Source organism: Procambarus clarkii, chromosome 37 (genome assembly GCF_040958095.1).
Source record: "Procambarus clarkii isolate CNS0578487 chromosome 37, FALCON_Pclarkii_2.0, whole genome shotgun sequence".
NCBI lineage: Eukaryota > Metazoa > Arthropoda > Malacostraca > Decapoda > Cambaridae > Procambarus > Procambarus clarkii.
In genome coordinates, this window is record NC_091186.1 from 15,231,500 (window position 1) to 15,250,663 (window position 19,164).

Consider the following 19,164-nt stretch of genomic DNA (forward strand, 5'->3'; position numbering starts at 1 on the left):
CCAGTACCACAACATGAAGACTGAGTACCAAAGAAAAGAATAATGTTTACAAACGTCCAAAATGTTTACACTCTTACCAAGGAAGAGTGCCGTACAGCGACCACACGTCGCACCCCGGTGCCACTGGGGCCAGATTCACGAAGCAGTTATGCGAGCACTTACGAACCTGTACATCTTTTCTCAATCTTTGGCGGCTTTGTTTACAATTATTAAACAGTTAATGAGCTCCGAAGCACCAGGAGGCTGTTTATAACAATAACAACAGTTGAGTGGCAAGTTTTCATGCTTGTAAACTGTTTAATAAATGTAACCAAAGCCGTCAAAGATTGAGGAAAGATGTACACGTTCGTAAGTACTTGCGTAACTGCTTCGTGAATCAGACCCCAGACCAAACTAGCCAAGCCTGACGCGAGGCCGCTCAGTGACATAAAAACTACCCAGTTTAAAGTTTAGCGATAACGAGCGGTAGTTTGGACACTGTATACACTTTCTTGCCCCCCCCCCCGGAAGTGTGTTGGCACCGAGGCACAGTGCCAAGCCACGGCTCTGTGCTACACAACAAAAGGTAAACCAGAATCATGGCCAATAAAGCCAACGATGATGATACTTGTCACTGTAAAAGACATTCTGGCTAGTTAAAGGTAACAAAATCACTGTCTAATAAAGCTAAGATGATTAATAGGAAACAAAGATGCTTGATAATGAGCCAACAAGATGCTTACCAACAAAATTAGATATAAATGCTGTCTAATAAAGTTGATTATGTGGAATAATAAGCTTAATTATGCTGACTAATAACATTTAAACAAGCTTATGTTAATACTATACCAACAAACATACCTGTTAAAAACAAGTTAACCAAAACACTGGCTACTATCCCAAAACTGCTGACAAATAAAGTTCAATCTTCTAGGAGCGTAATTCCAAGACATACTGCAGCTATCGTGACCACAGGAGCCTCAAGTCACTAAAACAGATATCCTGCAAGGAGTGCCGAACCAACCGGGCTGTGGTGGGTATGTGGGCCTGCGGGCCGCTCCAAGCAACAGCCTAGTGGACCAAACTCTCACAAGTCAAGCCTGGCCTCGGGCCGGGCTTGGGGGAGTAGAAGAACTCCCAGAACCCCATCAACCAGGTATCACCTATTTCTTCTCCAGTTTATCAGTACACAGCTGGGACAACGGCGAAGATCCATCTGCCGATGGCCCCCGTCATTGCCCCTGCTTCCAAGGGCAATGGGGGGGGCAAACACAACTGCCCCAGACCCCCTTGGACGCTACCAAACAACCGCCTCCGACGGGTCTAACCTTCAGACCACTACAAAACTGCAGATGCCTGACAACGGCAGGCCACTCCCGACTTCTTGAATATCGTTCAGCTAAACTGCCACATCAACAGATCAAGGCCGCGTTGAGGAGGGTCCTCAGGTCCTCTCTTGTCAAACAGAGGCCGGCGCTGTTCCGATACATTATTCGCAGCGCCACACGAGGCTCTAATCAGTCCAAGATTCTGAAGTTGGTGAAGCTCTCAACCCGAGTGATGAGTGTCGACCACCAGTCACCCGGGGGACACGGGCACGACCACCAGTCACCCGGGGGACCCGAGCACGACCACCAGTCACCCGGGGGACACGGGCACGACCACCAGTCACCCGGGGGACCCGAGCACGACCACCAGTCACCCGGGGGACACGGGCACGACCACCAGTCACCCGGGGGACCCGAGCACGACCACCAGTCACCCGGGGGACACGGGCACGACCACCAGTCTCCCTGGGGACACGGGGACGACCACCAGTCTCCCTGGGGACACGGGGACGACCACCAGTCACCCGGGGGACACGGGCACGACCACCAGTCACCCGGGGGACACGGGCACGACCACCAGTCTCCCGGGGGACACGGGCACGACCACCAGTCTCCCGGGGGACACGGGGACGACCACCAGTCACCCGGGGGACACGGGGACGACCACCAGTCACCCGGGGGACACGGGGACGACCACCAGTCACCCGGGGGACACGGGCACGACCACCAGTCACCCGGGGGACACGGGCACGACCACCAGTCACCCGGGGGACACGGGCACAACCACCAGTCACCCGGGGGACACGGGCACGACCACCAGTCACCCGGGGGACACGGGCACGACCACCAGTCACCCGGGGGACACGGGCACGACCACCAGTCACCCGGGGGACACGGGCACGACCACCAGTCACCCGGGGGACACGGGCACGACCACCAGTCACCCGGGGGACACGGGCACGACCACCAGTCACCCGGGGGACACGGGCACGACCACCAGTCACCCGGGGGACACGGGGACGACCACCAGTCACCCGGGGGACACGGGCACGACCACCAGTCACCCGGGGGACACGGGCACGACCACCAGTCACCCGGGGGACACGGGCACGACCACCAGTCACCCGGGGGACACGGGCACGACCACCAGTCACCCGGGGGACACAGGGACGACCACCAGTCACCCGGGGGACACGGGGACGACCACCAGTCACCCGGGGGACACGGGGACGACCACCAGTCACCCGGGGGACACAGGGACGACCACCAGTCACCCGGGGGGGACACGGGCACGACCACCAGTCACCCGGGGGACACGGGGACGACCACCAGTCACCCGGGGGACACGGGGACGACCACCAGTCACCCGGGGGACACAGGGACGACCACCAGTCACCCGGGGGACACGGGCACGACCACCAGTCACCCGGGGGACACAGGGACGACCACCAGTCACCCGGGGGGACACGGGCACGACCACCAGTCACCCGGGGGACACGGGGACGACCCAAGGAGCCTGCCGCTGCTCATCTTGGGTCACGACTTATAGAGTACTGTCGCATCTCATGACGTCAGATTAGCGCCAGGCGCCATTTTATTTTACGAAGACAAGAACTACAGGACGACCTGGACAAACTGGAGTAATGATCGCGGAAATGGCTACTAAAGTTTAACTCTGGAAAGTGTACAGTAATGTAATTAGGCGAAGGGAGCAGGAGACTGAACACAAGGTACCATCTGGGAGGTGAAATCCTGCAAGAGTCAAATAGCGAGAAAGATCTGGGGGTTGATATCACACCGAACCTGTCCCCAGGACCCCACATCAAAAGGATATCATCAGCGGCATATGCTACATTGCGGAGGGGTGGGGGGGGGGGGAAGCTCGATTTAAATATTCTTTGTCAGTCATATATCCTGGATATGAGGGGAATACGGGTCTCAACTGAGTGGTGTTAAGACAGACCAGAGTGTCATCACACGCTTCAACTGGTGTTATGCTGAAAGTGGCCACACGTGTCGGATTGAAGACACACGTACCGTGAACATCATTAACCTTTATGAGACGTAGTGGCCAAATACACGGTTTATGGCATCGTTGGTCAATATTAAGAGGGATGGTTTGTCATTATGTGTCCCCCCACAGCACCAGAGTCTGGTCTGTGTCCCCTCCACAGCACCACAGTCTGGTCTGTGTCCCCTCCACAGCACCACAGTCTGGTCTGTGTCCCCCCACAGCACCAGAGTCTGGTCTGTGTCCCCCCACAGCACCAGAGTCTGGTCTGTGTCCCCTCCACAGCACCACAGTCTGGGCTGTGTCCCCCACAGCACCAGAGTCTGGTCTGTGTTCCCCCACAGCACCAGAGTCTGGTCTGTGTCCCCCCACAGCACCAGAGTCTGGTCTGTGTCCCCCACAGCACCAGAGTCTGGTCTGTGTCCCCCCACAGCACCAGAGTCTGGTCTGTGTCCCCCCACAGCACCAGAGTCCGGTATGTGTCCCCCCACAGCACCAGAGTCTGGTCTGTGTACCCCCCACAGCACCACAGTCTGGTCTGTGTCCCCTCCACAGCACCAGAGTCTGGTCTGTGTCCCCCCCCACAGCACCACAGTCTGGTCTGTCCCCTCCACAGCACCAGAGTCTGGTCTGTGTTCCCCCACAGCACCAGCGTCTGGTCTGTGTCCCCCCCACAGCACCACAGTCTGGTCTGTGTCCCCCCCAGAGCACCAGAGTCTGGTCTGTGTCCCCCCACAGCACCAGAGTCTGGTCTGTGTCCCCCCACAGCACCAGAGTCTGGTCTGTGTCCCCCCACAGCACCAGAGTCTGGTCTGTGTTCCCCCACAGCACCAGAGTCTGGTCTGTGTCACCCCACAGCACCAGAGTCTGGTCTGTGTCCCCCCCACAGCACCACAGTCTGGTCTGTGTCCCCCCACAGCACCAGAGTCTGGTCTGTGTCCCCCCACAGCACCAGAGTCTGGTCTGTGTCCCCCACAGCACCAGAGTCTGGTCTGTGTCCCCCCACAGCACCAGAGTCTGGTATGTGTCCCCCCACAGCACCACAGTCTGGTCTGTGTCCCCCCACAGCACCAGAGTCTGGTCTGTGTCCCCCCCACAGCACCAGAGTCCGGTCTGTGTCCCCCCACAGCACCAGAGTCTGGTCTGTGTACCCCCCACAGCACCACAGTCTGGTCTGTGTCCCCTCCACAGCACCAGAGTCTGGTCTGTGTCCCCCCCACAGCACCACAGTCTGGTCTGTCCCCTCCACAGCACCAGAATCTGGTCTGTGTTCCCCCACAGCACCAGAGTCTGGTCTGTGTCCCCCCACAGCACCAGAGTCTGGTCTGTGTCCCCCCACAGCACCACAGTCTGGTCTGTGTCCCCCCCACAGCACCACAGTCTGGTCTGTGTCCCCCCCACAGCACCAGAGTCTGGTCTGTGTCCCCCCCACAGCACCAGAGTCTGGTCTGTGTCCCCCCACAGCACCAGAGTCTGGTCTGTGTCCCCCCACAGCACCAGAGTCTTGTCTGTGTCCCCCCACAGCACCAGAGTCTGGTCTGTGTCCCCCCCACAGCACCACAGTCTGGTCTGTGTCCCCCACAGCACCAGAGTCTGGTCTGTGTCCCCCCCACAGCACCAGAGTCTGGTCTGTGTCCCCCCACAGCACCAGAGTGTGGTCTGTGTCCCCCACAGCACCAGAGTCCGGTCTGTGTCCCCCCACAGCACCAGAGTCTGGTCTGTGTACCCCCCACAGCACCACAGTCTGGTCTGTGTCCCCTCCACAGCACCAGAGTCTGGTCTGTGTCCCCCCACAGCACCAGAGTCTGGTCTGTGTCCCCTCCACAGCACCACAGTCTGGTCTGTGTCCCCCCACAGCACCACAGTCTGGTCTGTGTCCCCTCCACAGCACCACAGTCTGGTCTGTGTCCCCTCCACAGCACCAGAGTCTGGTCTGTGTTCCCTCACAGCACCAGAGTCTGGTCTGTGTTCCCCCACAGCACCAGAGTCTGGTCTGTGTCCCCCCACAGCACCAGAGTCTGGTCTGTGTCCCCCCCACAGCACCACAGTCTGGTCTGTCCCCTCCACAGCACCAGAGTCTGGTCTGTGTTCCCCCACAGCACCAGAGACTGGTCTGTGTCCCCCCACAGCACCAGAGTCTGGTCTGTGTCCCCCCCACAGCACCAGAGTCTGGTCTGTGCCCTCCACAGCACCAGAGTCTGGTCTGTGTCCCCCCACAGCACCAGAGTCTGGTCTGTGTCCCCGCACAGCACCAGAGTCTGGTCTGTGTCCCCCCACAGCACCAGAGTGTGGTCTGTGTCCCCCCACAGCACCAGAGTGTGGTCTGTGTCCCCCCACAGCACCAGAGTGTGGTCTGTGTCCCCCCCACAGCGCCAGAGTCCGTAATTTATCACTGTTGCCCAGAGGAAAACTTTATTGACATCTGTGTGTTGTTTTAGTGTCTTCTGTCGAGGTAATTTTCACGTTGACTTTTGTACCAGAGGCAAAATATTATACACAACTCTGATATGTGTTTTGGTCTCCTTCATCTCTCTCTCTCACTTCCTCCTTCTTCACTCTCACTCGCCTACTTCCTCACCTCTCTCCCCCAAGAGCCAGGGCGGCATCAGCACGTTCATCTAGAGTGCTATATATACCGTGACTCTCCTGACTCTCCCTGACTCTTCCTACACATACGCTCTCCATCTCCTGCACCACTCGCCCTTCCACCACTCCTGTGCTGCACCCCTGCACCCTCACACACCTCGTAAAGTCACCCCCGACTGTCTCATCAGCCACCTTGTGTCCCTATGCAAACAAATGGTTGCTGGAATTCAATCTACACAAGTGTAAGGTAATGAAAATGGGAAAAGGGAGAAAGTAGAAATATTGTCGGAACAACCGTGGACATCTTCAAGAGAAAACTAGACTGTTTTCATAAAAACTTGCCGGACCAACCGGGCTGTGGTGGGTATGTGGGCCTGCGGGCCGCTTCAAGCAACAGCCAGGTGGACCAAACTCTCACAAGTCAAGCCTGGCCTCGGGCCGGGCTTGGGGAGTAGAAGAACTCCCAGAACCCCATCAAGCAGGTATATGTGGGCCTGCGGGCCGCTCCAAGCAACAGCCTGGTGGGCCAAACTCTCACAAGTCAAGCCTGGCCTCGGGCCGGGCTTGGGGAGTAGAAGAACTCCCAGAACCCCATCAAGCAGGTATATGTGGGCCTGCGGGCCGCTCCAAGCAACAGCCTGGTGGGCCAAACTCTCACAAGTCAAGCCTGGCCTCGGGCCGGGCTTGGGGAGTAGAAGAACTCCCAGAACCCCATCAAGCAGGTATATGTGGGCCTGCGGGCCGCTCCAAGCAACAGCCTGGTGGGCCAAACTCTCACAAGTCAAGTCTGGCCTCGGGCCGGGCTTGGGGAGTAGAAGAACTCCCAGAACCCCATCAAGCAGATATCAAACAGATCAGGTGGCATCTATACCATAAGGGGGAGGTCACTGTAGGAATCTGAGAGCGTGAAAGATTTGGGAGTGGATATAATTCCACCAAAAACACCAGAGGCACACAAGCACAGTAACATCAGCGGCATATTGGACGCCGGTAAATATAAAAACATCTTTACAAACCTAATCAACACAATATTTGTTAGACCAATACTGGAACACGCAACAGAGGTTTGCAGCAAAATTTTTGCAAAGAGGGCTAAGCTACGAGGAAAGGCTAGTAGATCTAAATATCACAAGCCCTAGAGGATAGAAGAAAGAGGAGATATGATCACAACATACAAGATGCTGAAGGGGGAATACAAAAGGATAGTCTCTTCAAACTTAGAGGAAAGCAGGGCAAGAGGACACAGGTGGAGGTTGGACACGCAAATGATCCGAAGGGATGTAAGGAAATACATGTATCCTGTGAGGGGAGTCAAGAAGCGAAATACACTGAAAAAAGAGGTTGTGGAAGCCACCTCCATCCACAACTTTAGGGCCAGATTCGACAAGGATTTGAACGTGAGAATAGTTCAAATAGCAACGCAGCCGGCACAACAACGCTTGTAGATGGGGATTAGGGAGCTAGAGCCCACTTCTTCGTAGTCACAGATACGTGAGTACCACCCACCCGACATGCACCCCCCCACACACCCTCCCCCCCACACCACACACACCCTCCCCCCCCCCGGGGTGTGGGCAGCGTCAGGTGGCGGCTCAGGGGTAAGGCCACTTAAGCACTGTGTGTAAAGCACAAACAAAAAGAGAAACAAAGGTTTACGAATTTTAACACTGGAAGGGAGAGAAAGAGTTGTGTCCACAGCTATACCTGCACAGTCTGGCCGTTGACACCTGCCACAGTCTGGCCGTTGACACCTGCCACAGTCTGGCCGTTCACACCTGCCACAGTCTGGCCGTTCACACCTGCCACAGTCTGGCCGTTGACACCTGCCACAGTCTGGCCGTTGACACCTGCCACAGTCTGGCCGTTGACACCTGCCACTCTTATTTATGGCTCCAAGTATCAGGGGACATAAAGTATATTAGACTGACTAAGGTCACCCTGACTAAGAGTCAGGCCGGGCTTGGGGAGTAGAAGAACTCCCAGAACCCCATCAACCAGGTAACCAGGTCACCCTACCCACCACCTGACCATTCACAACCAGGATGCTACCACACAACACTCGCCTAACCAACTGGGGACTAAATTACAATTCAGTACTAATTAAAGGCAGCGGGTGTAAGGTGGCCACCAGTCCTTTCACCCTGCCTATAGCACTCGACCCCCCAAGACCAACTTTTTGGTTTTGAGTCAACTGCTCCACCGGCTGTGGTGTGACATATAAGCGCCTAGCCTAGCCTAGCCTAGCCTGTACTGTCCAAGCCTAACCTAGGAGTTGCAGAATCTGTGATGAGAGTGACGGACAACCGCCTTGACCACTACCTGAGAGAATGTGAACATCTGAGAGACATTAGAAATATGTGTAGAATAATAAACCCCACATTGTTTGAGTTAGGAAAACACTATTTGCCAAATACTGAAACTGTTCTTAAAAGATTTCCCCATTTTGCACACGCAAGATAACGTAAGATTTTAAGGGTTGACAGATGTTAATCTTCTTGTTTGAGGAGCTGTTCACTTGAGACAGTTAAGCAAGTCCCAGCTGTGTCTGGGTACAAGTGACAGGATGAACAACCCAGCGGGTTTTCTTTCTATTGGGGAGTGTTGTACATGCTGCTACGGCGGTGCGTCCACTCACAGGATGAGTGACGCTGCCCAATACTGTCACTATGGCGGTGTGTCCACTCACAGGATGAGTGGCGCTGCCCAATACTGTCACTATGGCGGTGCGTCCACTCACGGGATGAGTGGCGCTGCCCAATACTGTCACTATGGCGGTGTGTCCACTCACAGGATGAGTGGCGCTGACCAATACTGTCACTATGGCGGTGTGTCCACTCACAGGATGAGTGACGCTGCCCAATACTGTCACTATGGCGGTGTGTCCACTCACAGGATGAGTGACGCTGCCCAATACTGTCACTATGGCGGTGTGTCCACTCACAGGATGAGTGGCGCTGCCCAATACTGTCACTATGGCGGTGTGTCCACTCACAGGATGAGTGACGCTGCCCAATACTGTCACTATGGCGGTGTGTCCACTCACAGGATGAGTGACGCTGCCCAATACTGTCACTATGGCGGTGTGTCCACTCACAGGATGAGTGACGCTGCCCAATACTGTCACTATGGCGGTGTGTCCACTCACAGGATGAGTGGCGCTGCCCAATACTGTCACTATGGCGGTGTGTCCACTCACAGGATGAGTGACGCTGCCCAATACTGTCACTATGGCGGTGTGTCCACTCACAGGATGAGTGACGCTGCCCAATACTGTCACTATGGCGGTGTGTCCACTCACAGGATGAGTGACGCTGCCCAATACTGTCACTATGGCGGTGTGTCCACTCACAGGATGAGTGGCGCTGCCCAATACTGTCACTATGGCGGTGTGTCCACTCACAGGATGAGTGGCGCTGCCCAATACTGTCACTATGGCGGTGTGTCCACTCACAGGATGAGTGGCGCTGACCAATACTGTCACTATGGCGGTGTGTCCACTCACAGGATGAGTGGCGCTGCCCAATACTGTCACTATGGCGGTGTGTCCACTCACAGGATGAGTGGCGCTGACCAATACTGTCACTATGGCGGTGTGTCCACTCACAGGATGAGTGGCGCTGACCAATACTGTCACTATGGCGGTGCGTCCACTCACGGGATGAGTGGCGCTGCCCAATACTGTCACTATGGCGGTGTGTCCACTCACAGGATGAGTGGCGCTGCCCAATACTGTCACTATGGCGGTGTGTCCACTCACAGGATGAGTGGCGCTGCCCAATACTGTCACTATGGCGGTGCGTCCACTCACGGGATGAGTGGCGCTGCCCAATACTGTCACTATGGCGGTGTGTCCACTCACAGGATGAGTGGCGCTGACCAATAAACTCTCGGGGGTAAAATTAAAATTAATACCAGCAGGTTAAGACACCATGAGTGCCATAACAACACACAACTGAGTTAAAAATCACAAGCAGCTGACATACATGCATAAATAATTACCCCGAGGTCAAAAAGACAGCCAAATATCATTTTAAGCTTATTATTTTCAATGGCATTGAATATATATTGCAAATAAAATACCAGGTCACCCCTCCTCTCACCCCCCCCCCTCCTCCCTCAACCTTTCACCACCCTCCTCCCCATCCCCCCCCTCCCCTCGCCCCATCACCCCCTCCCTCGCCCCATCACCGTTCCACATGAGGCAAAAACGCTCAGCATTCGTGAGCATATTAATTAAATTTTAATTTAATTTTTGGGTTACAAATGAAATTTCAGTGGGTTGAGGCAGAGGGCGGAGTGTCATAATTTAAAGACCCCCCCCCCCGCCCCCCCCACCAATGACTGTATGACACAGGCTGACAATGGATGCCAGACCGTGAATAATTAGGGGATGGAAAGGTGCCTCGATCAGGGGGTTCATACACCCCCTTGGAGGTAGAGGATCCAAAGTAATGGCGATATGGGTTTGTTTTTTTCTATGAATAGGATCAAATCCTATGGATTGTCTTTCAGCTGTTTCGTTGCTAGGTATCTGGATGGAAACAAATACCAAGCTATTGCCATCTTTTGAGGTAGCAGTGATAGCCACTAGTGGTGGTGGGAGTGATAGCCACTACTGGTGGTGGGAGTGATAGCCACTACTGGTGGTGGGAGTGATAGCCACTACTGGTGGTGGGAGTGATAGCCACTACTGGTGGTGGCAGCGATAGCCACTACTGGTGGTGGCAGTGATAGCCACTACTGGTGGTGGCAGTGATAGCCACTACTGGTGGTGGCAGCGATAGCCACTACTGGTGGTGGCAGCGATAGCCACTACTGGTGGTGGCAGTGATAGCCACTACTGGTGGTGGCAGTGATAGCCACTACTGGTGGTGGTAGTGATAGCCACTACTGGTGGTGGCAGTGATAGCCACTACTGGTGGTGGCAGTGATAGCCACTACTGGTGGTGGGAGCGTTAGCCACTACTGGTGGTGGGAGCGATAGCCACTACTGGTGGTGGGAGCGATAGCCACTACTGGTGGTGGCAGTGATAGCCACTACTGGTGGTGGCAGTGATAGCCACTACTGGTGGTGGCAGTGATAGCCACTACTGGTGGTGGGAGTGATAGCCACTACTGGTGGTGGGAGTGATAGCCACTACTGGTGGTGGGAGTGATAGCCACTACTGGTGGTGGGAGTGATAGCCACTACTGGTGGTGGGAGTGATAGCCACTACTGGTGGTGGGAGTGATAGCCACTACTGGTGGTGGGAGTGATAGCCACTACTGGTGGTGGGAGTGATAGGTCGGCCGACATACAGACCTGTGGCCGAGGCCGACATATACAGACCTGTGGCTGAGGCCGACATATACAGACCTGTGGCCGAGGCCGACATACAGCCCTGTGGCCGAGGGCCGACACATACAGCCCTGTGGCCGAGGGCCGACACATACAGCCCTGTGGCCGAGGGCCGACACATACAGCCCTGTGGCCGAGGCCGACATACAGCCCTGTGGCCGAGGACCGACACGTCCAGCCCTGTGGCCGAGGGCCGACACATCCAGCCCTGTGGCCGAGGGCCGACACATACAGCCCTGTGGCCGAGGACCGACACATACAGCCCTGTGGCCGAGGGCCGACACGTCCAGCCCTGTGGCCGAGGGCCGACACATACAGCCCTGTGGCCGAGGGCCGACACATCCAGCCCTGTGGCCGAGGGCCGACACATACAGCCCTGTGGCCGAGGGCCGACACATACAGCCCTGTGGCCGAGGGCCGACACAGTTCAGTAAAGTTAGCAGACAGAAACGTCACAATGTCGAAAAGTTTTTTGGCCTTAAAAGCCTCGTAAAATTCTCCAAAACTTCTAAGAGGCGTCGAACCGTAAAGAACGAAATGCTACTGAAATACCGAAGGAATAACGACCATTCAGTCGACCTGGTCATCAGGCAACCATTATCGGCAAACTCTACAAGACTTGTCGTTTATTTGTATATATTTTGGAGGGTTAAAGACCTTAATTAGCTCAACTTATCAGTAATTATGTCTAATTGGTTGTTATTTATTAGAAAATGTGCTTCGTCATAAAGCTGTCAGGTGTGTTGGACAAGCCAGGGCAGAGCTGTCAGGTGTGTTGGCCAAGCCAGGGCAGAGCTGTCAGGTGTGTTGGACAAGCCAGGGCAGAGCTGTCAGGTGTGTTGGACAAGCCAGGGCAGAGCTGTCAGGTGTGTTGGCCAAGCCAGGGCAGAGCTGTCAGGTGTGTTGGCCAAGCCAGGGCAGAGCTGTCAGGTGTGTTGGCCAAGCCAGGGCAGAGCTGTCAGGTGTGTTGGACAAGCCAGGACAGAGCTGTCAGGTGTGTTGCACAAGCCAGGGCAGAGCTGTCAGGTGTGTTGGCCAAGCCAGGGCAGAGCTGTCAGGTGTGTTGGACAAGCCAGGGCAGAGCTGTCAGGTGTGTTGGACAAGCCAGGGCAGAGCTGTCAGATGTGTTGGACTAGGCCCCAGAGATAAGACCAGATAATTATCAGGAGATTGATTAATTGATAGCCACTCAAGAGGTGGCACGGGCATGAATAGCCCGTAATATCAGGAGCTCCAAGCCTTTAAATACTACCATGCAGCACTAGGAAGGGATATGAGGATAACTATTTGGGAAAGCAATGACAAGTGCCCGAAAACCACTTGTCGACGGTCGGGGATTGAACGCCGACCTGCATGAAGCGTGACCGTCGCTCTACCGTCCCGCCCAAGTGCTTGGGCTTAAAACCCCAGTGGGGGGGGGGGGGGTGTGGAAGCCCAATACTTAACTCATTCTGCAAGCGATAAGGCCGCAAGTTATGGCGGGTCGGGGGAGGGGGGCCTTCATCTTCTCACACACTCGCGGAGAAATTATCGCGGCTGTTTCATCGATCGTGTGAACACAGTGTGGAGAAGCGTGAATGGTCGCCAAGTGACGTTTACACCGTCCACTCCATGACCCCCAAGGGTGCAAACTTGGGGCCAGATTCACGAAAGCAGTTACGCAAGCACTTACGAACCTGTACATCTTTTCTCAATCTTTGGCGGCTTTGTTTACAATTATTGAACAGATAATGAGCTCCGAAGCACCAGGAGGCTGTTTATAACAATAACAACAGTTGAATGGGTAGTTTTCATGCTTGTAAACTGTTTAATAAATGTAACCAAAGCCGTCAAAGGTTGAGGAAATATGTACTCGCCTCACCTAATTGTACTCACCTAATTGTGCTTGTGGGGGGGGTTGAGCTCTGGCTCTTTGGTCCCGCCTCTCAACTGTCAATCAACTGGTGAACAGGTTCCTGAGCCTACTGGGCTCTATCATATCTACACTTGAAACTGTGTATGGAGTCAGCCTCCACCACATCACTTCCCAATGCATTGCATTTGTCAACAACTCTGACACTAAAAAAGTTCTTTCTAATATCTATGTGGCTCATTTGGGCACTCAGTTTCCACCTATGTCCCCTAGTGCGTGTGCCCCTTGTGTTAAATAGCCTTACTGTGTAACATAGCATCTGTGTGTGTGTGTGTGTGTGTGTGTGCGTGTGTGTGTGTGTGTGTGTGTGTGTGTGTGTACTCACCTATATGTACTCACCTATATGTGCTTGCAGGATCGAGCATTGACTCTTGGATCCCGCCTTTCTAGCTATCGGTTGTTTACAGCAATGACTCCTGTCCCATTTCCCTATCATACCTAGTTTTAAAAGTATGAATAGTATTTGCTTCCACAACCTGTTCCCCAAGTGCATTCCATTTTTCTACTACTCTCACGCTAAAAGAAAACTTCCTAACATCTCTGTGACTCATCTGAGTTTCCAGTTTCCACCCATGTCCCCTCGTTCTGTTATTATTACGTGTGAACATTTCATCTATTTCCACTTTATCAATTCCCCTGAGTATTTTATATGTCCCTATCATATCTCCTCTCTCCCTTCTTTTCTCTAGTGTCGTTAGGTTCAGTTCCTTCAGCCGCTCTTCATATCCCATCCCTCGTAACTCTGGGACAAGCCTCGTCGCAAACCTCTGAACCTTCTCCAGTTTCTTTATGTGTTTCTTCAGGTGGGGGCTCCATGATGGCGCGGCATACTCTAAGACGGGTCTCACGTAGGCAGTGTAAAGTGCCCTAAAAGCTTCCTCATTTAGGTTTCTGAATGAAGTTCTAATTTTCGCCAGTGTAGAGTACGCTGCTGTCGTTATCCTATTTATATGTGCCTCAGGAGTTAGATTAGGTGTCACATCCACTCCCAGGTCTCTTTCTCGAATCGTTACAGGTAGGCTGTTCCCCTTCATTGTGTACTGTCCCTTTGGTCTCCTGTCACCTGATCCCATTTCCATAACTTTACATTTACTGGTGTTAAACTCCAGTAGCCATTTCCCTGACCATCTCTGCAGCCTGTTTAAGTCCTCTTGGAGGATCCTTCAATCCTCGTCTGTCACAACTCTTCTCATTAATTTTGCGTCATCTGCAAACATTGACATGTATGATTCCACTCCTGTAAACATATCATTTACGTAAATTAGAAAGAGGATTGGTCCCAGCACCGATCCTTGAGGTACTCCACTTGTTACTGTTCGCCAGTCCGACTTTTCGCCCCTTACCATTACCCTCTGGCTCCTTCCTGTTAGGTAGTTCTTCACCCATACTAGGGCGTGTGTGTGTGTGTGTGTGTGTACACATCGCCCAGATGAGGCAAGGCGGCCACACCAGTTCTTGGAAAACTTGACTTTGTAAACAGGTGTTGTGTGTTTTACACTATATGGAGCCTTACCTTAATGTATATATTAATGACTAAAATGTTTGAAAAGTCTGAATTACGATTAACTCATGGTTTTCCTCCGTGTAGGCTTTCTCGGCACATTAACTTAAATGAACAAAACGCACACTAGACCACATTTGCCTGTAGTCACGGTTAGGTAAATACTGATAGGTACGCATGCACACACACACAGGACTAGGGACTAGCCACGATGCAAGTCCCAGAACAAAAAGGCATGAGTTACAAGGAAAGGCTGCGTGAAATGCACCTCACGTCGCTGGGAGATAGGAGAGCTCGGGGAGACATGATCACTACCTACAAAATTCTCAGAGGAATTGACAGGGGTAGATAAAGATAAACTTTTTAACACGGGTGGTACACGAACAAGGGGACACAGGTGGAGACTGAGTACCCAAATGAGCCACACGGATGCTAGAAAGAACTTTTTCAGTGTCAGAGTAGTTAACAGGTGGAACGCACTAGGCAGTAATGTGGTGGAGGCTGACTCCATACACAGTTTCAAACGCAGATATGACAGAGCCCAGTAGGCTCAGGAACCTGTACACCAGTTGAGAGGCGGGACCAAAGAGCCGGAACTCAACTCCGGCAAGCCACTCAACCAACAAGAGATGAATAACACACAAGGTTTACAAGTAAAGGTAAACTTGGGTGGAATGTTTGGCCCGAGACGCTCTCATGCCCCCCCCCCCCCCCTGCCACCGATGAATCATGAGAACGGCGTTGTGAACGCGCCAGGCAGCCGTCCGTGTCTCACCCGCCCGGTAACACTGACCCGTGGCGGACTGCCTCGGGTCCTCGTGGACTCGCTAACGAGCGAAGAAGACGAATTTATCAGGAGTAAGCGCTAAGCCACTTGGATTGCAGAACACATTGAAGGGATATGAGGAGAGGAGAGGAGCTGGGATATAAAGAGTACAGAGGGAAGGCGTAGTTCTTACGGGCTATTCATGCCCGTGCCACCTCTTGGGTGGCTTAATCTTTATCAATCAATCAATCAAAAGTCATGACGGGAGACATCTCCCGTCACGCAGGGTGCAGTCGCACCTCCACAGATCTCCAGTATCAGCTCTTGATACTGGTAATGGCTCAAGAGGCCCACCACTTACGGGCTATTCATGCCTGTGCCAAGTTTTGGGCGACTTCATCTTCATCAATCAATCAATCAATCGGCGTAGTTCCCAACCAATAAGACCGTCGTGCATCGAAGAGCGACCTGCACGAAGCGGAATGGTGGTTGTACCGACCAGTCAAGAGTGGGTTGGACAAGAAGAGGGGAGTGAGCGAGACTTCCTCGAGGAAGAGGAAGTAGCGAGCCACTTCACCACAGGGACAATTGAGCTCTCAGCTCTTGGAGTAGTCTATATACCAGCGATAGAGTGGTCTACCGTTGTGATTCACCCACAGGCTGATACAGCAGCGGAAATACAGGTTCTGGCGCATACACAGACCACACATACATGCAGCCAGTGGAGGTGGTACAGAGTCATGCAGCCAGTAGAGGTGGCACAGAGCCGTGCAGCCCGTGGAGGTGGCACAGTCATGCAGCCAGTGGAGGTGGCACAGAACCGTGCAGCCCGTGGAGGTGGCACAGAGTCATGCAGCCAGTGGAAGTGGCACAGAGTCATGCAGCCAGCCTGGCAATAAACACGTGAGGCGCACATTAAACACGACACCAGCAGGAAATTATCCACTGCAAAGGATTAAAGTGAGAGGCCCGTGAGGAACACATTGATCACACACGCTCACTGTCTTCGTGACACAGGGTATCCCGAGCAGTCAGGTAAGCGGCAGCAGCAGCAGCAGAGACAGCAGAAGGGTGTGAGGATTGAGGGGTCAGGAACGATCTGGTGGCCGGCTGCTCAACTTCGACACAAGTTCTGGTGCAATTAGATGCAAGGAACATCGAGCTGCTCAACAAGACCTCACCTTAGGCAGTCACACCTCCAAGTGCAAACGCGCCTTGATCTTACTTACTCCGACCTGATCTTACCCCGACCTGATAAGCTTAATTGCCACAGACCGATGGGAGCGCATTCGATAAAATCGCCCAGGTTGTTAAGGCACACAATGCCAGTTCTAAAGTTAATAACAAATTAAGAATAAACATATGCCTACCTACTGCCTCTGTTGCTTGGCCGCTCCAAGCAATAGCCAGGTGGACCAAACTCTCACAAGTCAAACCTGGCCTCCGGCCGGGCTTGGGGAGTAGAACTCCCAGAACCCCATCAAGCAGTTCCCATCAAGCACTAATACCTAAACCTTTCAATACTGGAGGCAGAAGGTATTTGTGATACGCTACCACGATAAAAGCCACAAGGTTAGGGACGATACCTGCTTGATGGTGTTCTGGGAGTTCTTCTATTCCTCAAGCCCGGCCCAAGGCCAGGCTTGACTTGTGAGAGTTTGGTCCACCAGGCTGTTGCTTGGAGCGGCCCGCAGGCCCACATACCCATCACAGCCCGGTTGGTCCGGCACGTTTTTTTTAGAAAACAATCTAGTTTTCTCTTGAAGATGTCCACGGTTGTTCCAGCAATATTTCTTATATTCGCTGGGAGGACGTTGAACAACCGCGGACCTCTGATGTTTATACAGTGTTCTCTGATTGTGCCTATGGCACCTTTGCTCTTCACTGGATCTATTTTGCATTTTCTTCCATATCGTTCACTCCAGTACGTTGTTATTTTAATGTGTAGATTTGGTACTTGACCCTCCAGTATCTTCCACGTGTATATTATTTGATATCTCTCTCGTCTCCTTTCTAGGAGGAGTCTTTCTTGTTTCTAACACGATGTTCGTGTTATTGGTATACATAACGGCTGGCTACACAGAACCATGGAACAGGTATACATAAGAGGACAACTTAGCAACATTAGTGATCCCGACGGGCCAAGCAGCATGGTACTCTTAATTAACTATCTCCAACACGTCAATACAGCCTGATTGCAGTAAGTTTGGGCTACGCAAAAAGTGAACAAAGCGTCAATTACCAAGTCTGCAGAGTTGTGAAGTTCGCAAACCAGAGCAGCAAAGTTGGTGTTTCCCCCCATAGTAAGTGACTGGTTGTGAGGTAGTGACTGGTCAACCCGTCCTCGACTCACAACTGATTTCGTCCGAACACTTCCGGAACAAGTGCGTCATTGACGAATTTTGTTCGAATCACAACGCTGTAAATGCTTCACCCACGTACTACAAATACAAATAATCGCCAACAAAACCTAAACACCTAACCTAACCTAACCTAACCTATGTCTATGTATGCACAACATGCTAATATATTATAATATTAACTTATATATGAGAAAATTCCCGTTTTGAATGAACAGCATCTAAAAATTTATGAATGTGTCTGTGGGGTTGACCGGTGGATGTAATGGACTTGAGTTGAGGACGGGTTGCATGCAAGACAATGCTGAACAATACTAGAGAACGTATGAACAATTTCTTGAAGAGTTTTTCAGAAAAGAACTGTCAGTCTAATCACAGGTTTTGGACGTCTCTTTTGAAGAGATTAGAGAGAAATAGAACTGAATCACGTTCCCTAAGAAGACCTAGAACCAAAGAGGACAAGATTCTAATCCACAAATGGTTGAAAGAGTTTAACTAGGGGGGGGGGGCGGGGGATATAATTATTGATTTATAAATATCAACCAACACTACAACACTACATAATGGATACCAGTTAGAACAAATTTCGATTGACAAAAAAAAATCAAAATTGATTCGGAAACAGGGAAATGTATTCTGTAGTTTTATTGATTAAGACAACAAGGTGTATAACTGGCCAGCCGAGGTCCAACCTACTCTGAGTCTGTGAGAATACTGAGCCCTGCTGCAAGCACGGCTGGTGCTCCTCTGTCTGGCATGACGTCAGAGGCCTACTCGCCTGTGATTGGTTGTGTTTCAACCGTCATACAATTTGAGTATAACAGTTATAGTGATCTGTGGAAGAAGTTAGGTGCTTCTTTCACCCCCTTGCCTCCTGCCACGGTTCCCAAGAGGCTTTAGTCAGGATATTTGCGAAAGTTATTCATTATACATACAAAGCATTATACATGTCTTACCTTGAGGAATACGTGCTGGAAAATAACAACGCGTAATGTAGTAAATTTTCACTGCATTGGAGTTTTGTTTATTTAGAAAACAGAAATGCGGAAAGAGCAAAATCTGAGATGTAAAAGAGATGATAAAATAAAGACATAGAAGTGTGTGTGTGAGGAAGATGTCTACTGACCTTTAGCCATCTCGTCAATCCTCGGGGGAAAGCCTTCGTCCACGCCCCCCACCACAGAGAAGCCGAAGCGACGGTCCGCCGGGCCCAGGAACAGATTGACCACGGCAGCACCCTCCTGCAGGGGAAGTGCAACGTGAAGGTGGTCAGGAGGTGTTAACCAGCTTTAAACACTGCAATAGCAACAGTTCCGTCCCCCAGACATAGGGCCAGATTCACGAAGCAGTTACGCAAGCACTTTAGATCCTGGGGCCAGATTT

At 52.5% G+C, this 19,164-nt stretch overlaps 1 protein-coding gene across 1 annotated transcript in view; it reads right to left on the reverse strand.

Annotated features, from left to right (window-relative positions):
• Nucleotides 1-19,164, reverse strand: part of LOC123765695 (protein PALS1) — a 368,225-nt gene that overhangs the window by 348,312 nt on the left and 749 nt on the right. Inside the window, exon 2 of the mRNA XM_069336852.1 lies at nt 18,908-19,022. Within this exon, the coding sequence (XP_069192953.1) occupies nt 18,908-19,022 (115 nt within the window). The remainder of the gene's footprint in view (nt 1-18,907; nt 19,023-19,164) is intronic.